This window comes from Pantherophis guttatus, chromosome 6 (genome assembly GCF_059756535.1).
Source record: "Pantherophis guttatus breed Tessera chromosome 6, ASM5975653v1, whole genome shotgun sequence".
NCBI classification, from domain to species: Eukaryota; Metazoa; Chordata; class Lepidosauria; order Squamata; family Colubridae; genus Pantherophis; species Pantherophis guttatus.
Window position 1 is genome coordinate 1,430,404 of NC_142068.1, and position 11,743 is coordinate 1,442,146.

The 11,743-nt window shown below is 47.4% G+C and overlaps 1 protein-coding gene across 1 annotated transcript; it reads left to right on the plus strand.

The window, feature by feature from the left end:
• The first annotated feature begins 528 nt into the window (after window positions 1-528).
• TMEM207 (transmembrane protein 207) lies at window positions 529-9,826 on the plus strand. The gene is made up of 5 exons (XM_034424529.3): window positions 529-885; window positions 3,950-3,987; window positions 5,453-5,497; window positions 7,849-7,991; window positions 9,547-9,826. Exons 1-5 carry the CDS (start codon window positions 874-876, stop codon window positions 9,735-9,737), a joined length of 429 nt encoding a protein of 142 aa, XP_034280420.2. The 5' UTR covers window positions 529-873; the 3' UTR covers window positions 9,738-9,826.
• The last annotated feature ends 1,917 nt before the right edge of the window (window positions 9,827-11,743 follow it).

Sequence of the window (11,743 nt, forward strand, 5' to 3'; positions counted from 1 at the left end):
GCCTTCAGACGTTGTAGGTGCTCCATCACTGGAGGTTTTCAAGAAAAGACTGGACGTCCATTTTCTAGGATGGTATAAGGACTCCAGCCTTGAGTTGGACTAGATGACCTCCATGGTCCCTGACAGCCCTGTGATGCTATGATTCAACGATCCTCAAAGTTTGATGAGAGTTTCTGAATGGTTTGGTGTAATGAAGGGAGAAAATCAGGGAGCAGTTGGGCACGTAGCCTTCTCCCCTCAGCCATCCTCACCCAAGCAATATTTCCCCTGGCTTTATGGCCCTTAGTCAATCATTGGCTGACGCCTGCCGTTCCTGCTTAATATTTACCTGGAGGTGTTGGGGAGACTATTAATGTTACATTTGCAAGAACCAGGAGCGGAGGATGGTTACGCAGCCCAAACTCCTTGTAACCCTTGCAAAACTCTAGTAATAACCTCTGTCGAACACGGTGCTGTTGGGAGGTTGTGCCGTCGCAGAGGTTACGGGAAACTTTCCAATGAAATCCAGGCAGGGAAGGGGAGGAGAATTTCCCAACCCACCTTAATTTTCCTGCCAAAATGTAGAGTTGCTTTAGGATGCCCCTCCTGGAGGACGCTGCCGCAGACAGAAAGTTGCAACCTGCAGTAAGCGACGTTCGCCGTTTCCTTCCAATCCAAACTCCATCCCGTTTGGATTTCGATGCTGATCTCACCTGGGCCTGGGATTTTCCCTATTTAGTCTGCCTCACAAGGTGTGTTCTTACCCTCTGTAAGGCACCCACCGCAGAAGACCGGTACGCCATTCGCAAAGCCGCCTCTTGAAACCCACGGGGATCGTCCAACCCAAACGGTCCTTCTTGCTGGTCTTTGCAATCTGGAGATCTCTTCAGCCTCATGTTCGTCCAGGTAATCTCTTCTTCCGAGATGCTCCTGGGTGTAGTTAACTTTGATCTTGGTTTCCGTGCTCATCCGGATTTCCCAGTGTGGGGGCTTTTGACTCCCAGCATGGATGGTTGGGGAATTCTGGGAGTTGAAGTCCAACCGTCTTAAAGATTGAGAAACTTTGGTGTAGGCTAAAAGGAGGGTGGGGGAGCTGTGTTGTGGGTTCCCGGCCTGTGCTTAGCAGATCCACACCATCAAGTTTTCATGTTAAGCCAGAACATGGTTTGTTGTTCCAGAGTTGTGTGTACATGAATGGAGACTTTCCTTTCCTTTCCTTTCCTTTCCTTTCCTTTCCTTTCCTTTCCTTCCCTTCCCTTCCCTTCCCTTCCCTTCCCTTCCCTTCCCTTCCCTTCCCTTCCCTTCCCTTCCCTTCCCGTCCTTTCCCTCTTCCTTTCCTTTCCTTTCCTTCCCTTCCCTTCCTTTCCTTTCCTTTCCTTCCCTTCCCTTCCTTTCCCTTCCTTCCTTTCCTCTCCTCTCCTCTCCTTCTTTCCTTTCCTTTCCTTTCCTTTCCTTTCCTTTCCTTTCCTTTCCTTTCCTTTCTCCCACTTCCTTCCCTTCCTTTCCTTCCCTTCCCTTTCCTTCCTTTCCCTCTTCCTTTCCCTCTTCCTTTCCTTTCCTTTCCTTTCCTTTCCTTTCCTTTCCTTTCTTCCCCCTTCCCCCCTTTGTCCTTGTCCTTTTTCCTTTTCTCCTTCCCTCCCATCCCCTCCCCTCCCTCCCCGCCCATTCCCCTCCTCCTACACTCCCCTCCCCCTCCCCTCCCCCTTCCCTTTCCCTTTCCCTCCCCTCCCCTCCTCCCTCCTCTCCCCTCCCCTCCTCTGTACAAGGATGAGGGGCTCCTCCTGACCCAAGGGGGAAGGAAGGGTCTTGTGCAGGACTCCTGTCCTTGACCAGCAATGCCCAGTTCCCAGGTAGGCTCCACACTGGGGAACACTGGCCTGGCTTGCAAAGACCTCCGTGGTACCAGGTAAAAATTGACTCAGGAATCTGGAAGCGTCCTCCTTCTTCAGAGCAGTACTAGAGGATGGGCAAAGAATCAAGATAAGGAGGCCCCCAGTGATGCATTTGGAGCGCCACATGTCCAAAACAAGATACTCATGACCACTGCTAGGAATAAAACATTGAAATATCAATTGACAGTGAAGAGACAGAATGCATGGAAAAACTCCCCTTCCTAGGGACGTAGATCGCTCAAAGCAGTGAAGGCGGCCCTGAAATAAAACCTCGGATTGCAGGGGGTCACACAACAATGCTGAACACGAGACAAATGTGGAAAAGCAAAGTGTTCAGCTGGAAGTCTGCTTATGTTGTTGCAACCGTTATTGCTTCTCAACTTGCCAAAGAACACGGGGGGCGGGGGGGGAAGAGTGAGAAGGAATGCAGGCTCCAGACTTCAAGGTGGAGAGCCGTGAGAGCCAAGGAGACTCCGGCAGGTGTTGGCCAAGACCAGAGGCTGGGCTTCACTCAACGGCATTCTTCAGCGTCCCAGGACTTGCGTTTCATCAGCCGGGAACTGCCCATCGCAGGGCCTTTACCTGTCAGCGGTCCAATGCATCAGCCTTGCGAAGCTGCTGCCCACCTGGCCCTTGAAGAAGGAAGGCCAGCCCCTCAAACAGGGGAAGCATCAGCTCCGAGGTTTCTCATGACTGCTAAAGAGAGCCTCCATGGACAGAGGCAGTCTATCTCTGGGCGGACAAATAGCAGGAACGCCGTTTGCATCTTCAGCTCACGGAGAGAAAGGGTTGGGGGAAGACGGAAGAAGAGAAGCCACAGGAGGACTTGGCATGGCGACCTCTTTCCACCTCTTCTGATCTTGCCCTGCTTCTTTGAGATTTCCTATGCTCTGGTTATTGTCCGCTTTGATGGTCTCCAGCCATCGTTGTTCTATGGAGGCCATTGAATGAAGCTGAACTCCTGGAGTCTTCAGGATCTCTTGCCTGAACTTATTCCAGGGATCTCCTTGTGGTCTCTTGTCCAAATGCTAGCAGGCTCTATAGATGCTTAGTTTCCAGGCAAAGTTGGTTCGGAAGCTAAACACTGCCCCCTGCTGACTGAGAGTGGGAATCGACTGCATTCATTTTTGCATTTTGCATTTTTAAAGAGAAGCCTGGAGGTTGAATGGATGCATGAGTAGATGATTGGTGGAAAAATGGATGGATGGACAGACAGATAAGAAGATGATAGACATATTCTCCAAAGCACCTGAAGGCAGGAGGAGAAGCAACGGGTGGAAACTAACCAAGGAGAGAAGCAACCTGGAATTAAGGAGAAACTTCCTGACAGTAACTTAATCAATGGAACTGCTTGCTACAAGAAGTTGTGGGTGCTCTATCACTGGAAGTTTTCAAGAGGAGATTGGACAACCACTTGTCTGAAATGGTATAGGGTCTCTGTTCAAGCAGGGAGTTGGACTAGAAGTCCTCCATGATTCTATTCTATTCTGTTCTATTCTATTCTCTCTCCTCTCCTCTCCTCTCCTCTCCTCTATTCTATTCAATTCTCGCTCTAGATAGATAGATAGATAGACAGATAGACAGATAGATGAGATAGATAGATGATAGATGATAGATAGAGAGAGAGAGACAGACAGACAGACGTAGTAGATAGGTAGGTAGATAGATAGATAGATAGACAGATAGACAGATAGATGAGATAGATAGATGATAGATGATAGATAGAGAGAGAGAGACAGACAGACAGACGTAGTAGGTAGGTAGGTAGATAGATAGATAGATAGATAGATAGAGGTAGGTAGGTAGGTAGGTAGGTAGGTAGGTAGGTAGATAGATAGATAGATAGATAGATAGATAGATAGATTGATAGGTAGATAGACAGACAGACAGACAGAGACAGATAGATAGAGGTAGGTAGATAGGTAGATAGATAGATAGAGCTAGAGAGAAAGAGAGAGAGAGAGAGAATGAATATAGATGATAGATAGATAGCACAGAGTGAGGGTCAGCTGGGAAAGGGGGCCTTGCCTTCCTTCTCAACCTCATCTGACCCCCCCTCCCCACCCTCTGTATTTCAGCCTGCCAGGCGAGCCATGGGCTGCGAATTCTCCGAAAGGTGAGCCAACGTTCCTTGCTAGCATCGTTTCTTAGTGGCCGGAGGGGGGTTCATGGGGGGGGGAGGGGGACGGCTAGGGCTGCTTGGGTCCTGGTCCTGCCCTTTCTGTGGGGTGGGTGGGCTGAAGCTAATGTCCATCTGGCTCAGGGGTCACTGACTAGCCAGGAGGGTCCTTCTAGGCTTAGTGATTGAGGATCATTTTCCATACTTACGACCGTGGCAGCATCCCTCTGGTCGTGGGATCAAAATTCAGACGCTCGGCAACTGATCTGTATTTATGACGGTCGCAGTGTTTCTGGGATCATGTGATCCCCTTTTTTTTTTGACCTTCTCACAGCCAATGGGAAGCCGGAGTCACTCAATAAACTGCCTTACTAACTGAACGGCCTCAGTGATTCGCTTAACCACGGTTGCAAGAAAGGTCGTAAAACAGGGCAAAATTCAGTTAACAACCGTTTCAGTTGGCAACAGAAATTTGGAACTCAACCACGGTCGTAAGTCGAGGATCTCCCTGGAAAAGCATCCATTAAAACGAAGATGAGCTGCAAAGACACGGATAGAAGGTCCGAAGGACTACAAAAACCCGGCCTGCCCCATTGATGGTGGAGGGTGTCCATTGCCCAGACGGCACGCCAACCTGTGTCCATCCATGCAAAGCCTCTTGGCTTCGTTTTACAGGGAGTCCTCGACTTACAACCACTCATTTAGTGACCGTTCGAAGTTACGACGCCACTGAAAACAGTGACCGTTTTTCACACCAACTTTGCCACATCCCCACGGTCACGTGATCAAAATTCGAATGCTTGGCAACTGGCATGTACTTATGACGGTTGTGGCATCCCAAGGTTCACACGATGCCCTTTTGCGACCTTCGGACCAACCACGCCGGATTCACTTAATGACCGTGTTACACAATTAATTATTAACTGTGTTCATTAACTGTGTTAATAGGGTTAGTTACTGTGAAATGGTCTACGGTTGGAGGTTGGACTAGAAGACCTCCAAGGTCCCTTCTTGAACCTGAAACTAACTTACTGTAACAACCACAGAGGTTCACTTAACAACGGTGCGACGAAAAGGTGGTAAAATGGGACAAAACTTTCCTTAATTACTTGTCTTGTTTAACGACAGAAATTTGGGGCTCAGTTTTGGTCATAAGTCGAGGGCTACCTGTATTTTTCTCCGGCTTGTTGTAGGCATTTTCACTCACAATCCCCTAGCTGCAATCAAGCAATGAAGGCAGCACAACACAAAAGTGCGACTGTGATTTTGCTCTTGCGTGACTAATGGGAAGCACACAGGAAGGCTGTACCGACACACACGTGTGTGTGTGTGTGTGTGTGTGTGTGTGTGTGTGTGTGTGTGTGTGAAAATCCAGTTGCTTTCTAAGATGCTCACCTGCCGGGAAACAGAGCTGGCTGTCCTTGCAATGCAGTAACTCCATTTTTTTGTAAAAAATTTGCAGCTGCGTTGGTGGCGGTGAGCGAAGCCTCCCTTCCTGGCATTTCTGGTGAGTGCCAAAACTTTCCAAAGATCAAGACGATAAGATCCCCGCTGCTTTGCTCGGGGTTGATACAGAAGGGTATTTTTATTTATTATTTGCTATTTTTATTTATTTGTATCCCGCCTTCATTATTTTTGGAAATAATGAATATCCAATACTCCTTCCTCCTATGGGGAGGTCTAGAACTCACCGTCTCCTGGTGATTGGCCCAATGTCACCCAGCCAGCTTTCATGCCTAAGGCAGGACTAGAACTCACCGTCTCCTGGTGTTTGGCCCAATGTCACCCAGCCAGCTTTCATGCCTAAGGCAGGACTAGAACTCACCGTCTCCTGGTGATTGGCCCAATGTCACCCAGCCAGCTTTCATGCCTAAGGCAGGACTAGAACTCACCGTCTCCTGGTGTTTGGCCCAATGTCACCCAGCCAGCTTTCATGCCTAAGGCAGGACTAGAACTCACCGTCTCCTGGTGATTGGCCCAATGTCACCCAGCCAGCTTTCATGCCTAAGGCAGGACTAGAACTCACCGTCTCCTGGTGATTGGCCCAATGTCACCCAGCCAGCTTTCATGCCTAAGGCAGGACTAGAACTCACCGTCTCCTGGTGATTGGCCCAATGTCACCCAGCCAGCTTTCATGCCTAAGGCAGGACTAGAACTCACCGTCTCCTGGTGATTGGCCCAATGTCACCCAGCCAGCTTTCATGCCTAAGGCAGGACTAGAACTCACCGTCTCCTGGTGATTGGCCCAATGTCACCCAGCCAGCTTTCATGCCTAAGGCAGGACTAGAACTCACCGTCTCCTGGTGATTGGCCCAATGTCACCCAGCCGGCTTTTATGCCTAAGGCAGGACTAGAACTCACCGTCTCCTGGTGATTGGCCCAATGTCACCCAGCCAGCTTTCATGCCTAAGGCAGGACTAGAACTCACCGTCTCCTGGTGATTGGCCCAATGTCACCCAGCCAGCTTTCATGCCTAAGGCAGGACTAGAACTCACCGTCTCCTGGTGATTGGCCCAATGTCACCCAGCCAGCTTTCATGCCTAAGGCAGGACTAGAACTCGCCGTCTCCTGGTGATTGGCCCAATGTCACCCAGCCAGCTTTCATGCCTAAGGCAGGACTAGAACTCGCCGTCTCCGCTTTGCCTTAAACTGCTAGACCTGAGTTTTTCCTGCGTTTTTCTCAATTTTCACGTCTTACCTATAACTCTGAGATTACCTTGTGGTCTCCTGTCCAAGGACCCAGACTTGGCCACCTTGGTACCCAGCCAGCTGCTGCAATCCAGTGAAACGTTGGCAACGAAGAAATAAAACACATTTTCTGGCTTCCTTAAAGTAGAATTTAAGCTGTTCCCGGCTCTCTCGCCGCAAGGCGAGAAACGTCTTTTAAGCCTCTTGAATTTCCATCTAGGGGACCAAGGCAACTGCTCCATTCCCCACCCACCTCCCCCTGCTCAGAGGGTCCGGGGTGCAGCATCTGTGGGTGGCCGAGGGTCAAAAACTTCAAAATGGCAGCTGAGAGGAAAGCCCTCCTATTTAATCGGCCTCACATGGTATGATTGACGCATGGAAAAAGGAGGCAGGGAGCTTGTCAGAGCTTGTGGCTGCCATCTTGCCTTTTTTGACCTACAGGGGGACATCTAGGCTGGCTTCCTTGTTTTTATGTCCACCCCCAGTCAAAAATCACACTAAGCCATTTTTCCTTACAGCAACAGGTTTAAAATGAGTATAAATCATAGTTAACCAATTGTTAACCCAAAATAACCAATGATGTGCATCAGTCTTAACCACAATACAGCTGCCCCGTTCTTAACACAGCTGGTTCTCAACTTCCAACTGCTGGTTTAACCATTCAAAGTTACAACGGCGGTGAAAGAAAATTGACTTATGACTTGTCCTCGCACTTATGACCGTTGCAACATCCTCACGAGTCCTGTTGGGTGTTTGGCAACTGGTATTTATTTACAACCGTTGCCATAACTCGGGGGGGGGGGTCCACGTGATCGCCTTATGCCACCTTCCCAGCCAAATTCCGACACAAAGCCAGATCCACTTAATGACTGCGTGATTCACTTAACAACCAGGGCGCAAAAGTTTGCAGAACTGGGTGCCGTTTAACGACGGCATGATCCAGTTAACAACCGTGGCAGAAAAGGTTGTAAAATCGAGTCTGTGGTTCACTTAGCCACTGCCTTGTTTAGCGACATAAATTCTGGTCCCATTTGTGGTCGTATGTTGAGGACTACTGGGATTCAATCGATGCCCGGGTTCAGTGTGTTGGGGAGCCTAGTCAATGGGCGTTATTTGGGGGCGGGAGGACCCCAGGTATGACGGACCCTCTTCTCCCTCCTGCTCCTCCAGGTTCTGCCTGTCCCTCCTGTTCCTGCTGCTGCTGCTGCTCCTGCTGGGCTGCTGCCTCCGGTGCTGGTTGGGGCGGCCCAGGCACCCGGCGGCCCAGAACTCCCTCGTGATCTTCACGGTGGGGGAAACCGAGTCACTTCATGGTGGGTTTCAAGTCCGGGTGCTGGAGAAACGCTTCGTCTCGGCTGAGTTGGGGGCCTGTGTGGCAGGGAAGTCCATGGGGGGAGGGAGGGTCAGAAAAGTCAGGATGGCGGCCCTAGGAGACCCCTCCCCCAATCCTGTCAGTGCAACTGGGATCCTGCGTTGCCATTGTGGCCACACAAGGATGGACGATGGAGACGGATTCCACCCTTGAGGCCAAAAGGGGTTGGGCCCTCCAGGGAGATATGGAGATGATAGGCAGGCAGGCAGACAGACATAGAGACGGATGGATGGGTGGATGGATAAATGAGAGATGATATAGATAGATAGATAGATAGATAGATAGATAGATAGATAGATAGATAGTAGATGGATAGATAGATATAAGAGAGAGAGAGAAGATAGATAGATAGATAGATGATGGATAGATAGATAGATATGAGAGAGAGAGGATAGATAGATAGATAGATAGATAGATAGATAGATAGATAGATGATAGATAGATAGATAGATAGATAGATAGATAGATAATGGATAGATAGATAGATATGAGAGAGAGAGAGAGAAGATATAGTAGATGGATAGATAGATAGATAGATATGAGAGAAAGAGAGAGAGAAGATAGATAGATAGATAGATAGATAGATAGATAGATATGAGAGAGAGAGAGGATAGATGATAGATAGATAGATAGCAGATGGATGGATGGATAAAGATGTGGGTAATAAATGGATGGATAGATAGAAAGAGGTAGATAGATACAAAATAAATGGATAGGTAGATGGATAGACAGAAAGATAAATAGATAGAGATGGATAGATGATGATGGATAGATAAGTAAATGGGGAAGAGAGAGGTGAAAGATGAAAGAGAGAGAGATGTGAATAAGGAATGGATGGATAGATAGAAAGAGGTAGATGGATAAGAAAGAAAGAAAGAAAGATTAGATAGATAGATAGATAGATAGATAGATAGATAGATAGATAGATAGATAGATAGGCAGGCAGGCAGGCAGGCAAGCAGGCAAGTAGGTAGATAGATACCGTAGATAGAGATGGACAGATGGATGATAGATATGTAAATAGAGGGAGAGAGAAAGAGAGAGAGAGAGAGAGAGATTCCTAACTACAGAGTCCTTGATTTTCAATGACTCATTTCGTGAACATTGAACGAGCACTGAAACGATGACTTATGACCAGTCCTCACATTTACAACCATTGTAACATTTTGATCAGGTCACCTGCTTAAAATTTGGGCCCTTGGCTTCCTTCCATGCTGTTCTTGCGACGGTTTCAGCCTCCTCCGTTCACCCCTTGTGCCCTTGCCAGCTGCCTTCTGACCCGCGAAGCCAATGGGGGGTGATAGCAGGGTTCCCTTAATGGCCACATGATTTGCTTAACTGCTGAAGGTATCCGCTTAACAACGGTGGCCATAAAATCTGCCTCACTTAACAACCGCCTGGCTCTGCAATGGAAAATCTGGTCTCCATTGTGGCCATAAATCAAGGACTAGCTGTAACCGTTTTGTTACGCAATGCTTCTCTTTTTGTATTTCCAGGGAGTGATGAACCCCCTTGGACGCCGGCCCACAGACCCCCTCCCCACCTGCAGACCCCAGGGTGGAGCACTGAGGGGTCCAGTTCGAATGCATTTGCATGGAATGGATCATTGCAGCCCCCTGCCTACGAAGAGCTCATGAAGCCAGGAAGAACCTCGGATCTGAGTTCGAGACAGGATGGCTTTCATTGATAAGGCCCAGCTAGGAAGTCCCATTCGGGATATGGGTACAAAGCAGAAAGTGGCCCTTTCTAGGCTTGGTCAAGCGGTCAGCCTTGGTGTGAGCCTTGGGGGGGAAATTTTATATTAAAATATATTTTATTCCTATTTTATCCTCTAGTGTCCCTTAAACATTAACAGAATCCACCATGGATTGAGAGGCAACGTCTCTGCTAGATAATTGTCAAGCTGAAACTAAGTCAATCAAGTAAAAATAGCAAACAGGGTAAATCTCGTACTCCAACTCCCTTAAAACCCCAACTAAATTACCTTGACCTAATCTACATATCAAAGGAGAAGGTCTGCAAACACAGAGTTAATTAAATTAGGTCTCCCAGCGGAACTGCAGGTTCACAAGAATAAACATCGCAGGTGCCATGTACCTACACACATTCACACCCCTCAAGCCCACCCCAAGGACCCCTCCCCCTATAAAACAGCCTCTCCGTACCCCGTTTTCTCTGTAGCTGCCCTCACAAGCAAATCTCTTTGATTTGGGAAATAAAATAAATCTCCTTTCTCCACAGCTGGTCTGGATTTCATTCTGATCTGTTCTTGTACAACCCCGGCATGGATTGGGACCCCAATTTATTCATCTCACAGCCTCAAAGGCTACCTGAATGAAAAAACTGATCCACGCATGGATGCAATAAAGAAAAACGATTCAGCCAAAATTGTTGAGCAAGCTATTTTAACTAACTATAATAACTATAACAACTTGCCTCCAGAAGTTGTGAATGCTCCAACACGGGAAGTTTTTAAGAAGAGACTGGACAACCATTTATCTGAAGTGTGTAGGGTTTCCTGCCTAAGCAGGGGGGTGGACTAGAAGACCTCCAAGGTCCCTTCCAACTCTGTTATTCTATTCTATTCTATTCTATTCTATTCTATTCTATTCTATTCTATTCTATTCTATTCTATTCTAGCTTTCTAAGTGCATGGGTATTTTTAAAGACTTTTATGTTTTTAAAGGAGGGTCTTTTGGCTTCACGTGCACTCTTTCCTGGGCAGGTTACAGGAAGTCCTCTACTTATGACAGGTTGCTTAGTGACTGCCTGAAATTTTGAGGGCACCCCCCCCCCCCAGGGCCATGGGATGGCATGTCAGGGGCTGGGCAATTGTCCTCCACCTACAGCCATTTGTAGTATCTTGCAAGTCGTTGAATCGCATTGTGCAACGTCTCTGTGGGAAACCATCATTCATGGCAAAACTGGCCCCTAGCAATCAATTTGTTTGTTTATTTATTTATTTATTTATTTATTTATTTATTTATTTATTGGTTCGATTTATATGCCGCTCTTCTCTGGAGACTCAGGGTGGCTTACAATGCGTTAAGCAATAGCCTTCATACTTTTGTATGTACCTGCTTAGTAGGGCTTTTGCTCCCCCCCCACAAGCGGTGTTCTTTTTTATATAGAAAGTCAGCTTATTGCCCCCACAATCCGGGTCCTCATTTTACCTTGTATTTTTGTATTTGTATTTGTATTTTTAAATTTATATACTGCCCTTCTCCCTGAGGACTCAGGGCGGTATACAGCCAGAATTAAAAAACATGGAATACAAATATTAAAAAACAATTAAAATATATATAAATTTGGCCCAAGATTAAAAATACAAACCAATTAAAACATTTAAAATTTCTTCTTAAGCCTCAAAAGGATGGAAGGCTGAGTCAACCTTGAGCCTGGTGAGATTTGAACTTGCAATAATTGTAGGCAGCTAGTGCTACTTAACAGCACTTTAGTCTGCTGCACCACCAAGGCTCTAATGACCTCAGCATTCACTTAACGATCAACACACACAAAAAAAAAAAACTGGTAAAATTGGGTCAGTTGTGAGAGTGATCCATTTTGCAACCATTGTGATTGCCATGGGAAGAGAAAAGCAACACAGATGATGAGGGGATAAAATATACACCGGTTGCAGGAATTGGGTAGGTCTACTTTAATGAAAAGAAGGAATAGGGGGGAGTTGATAGC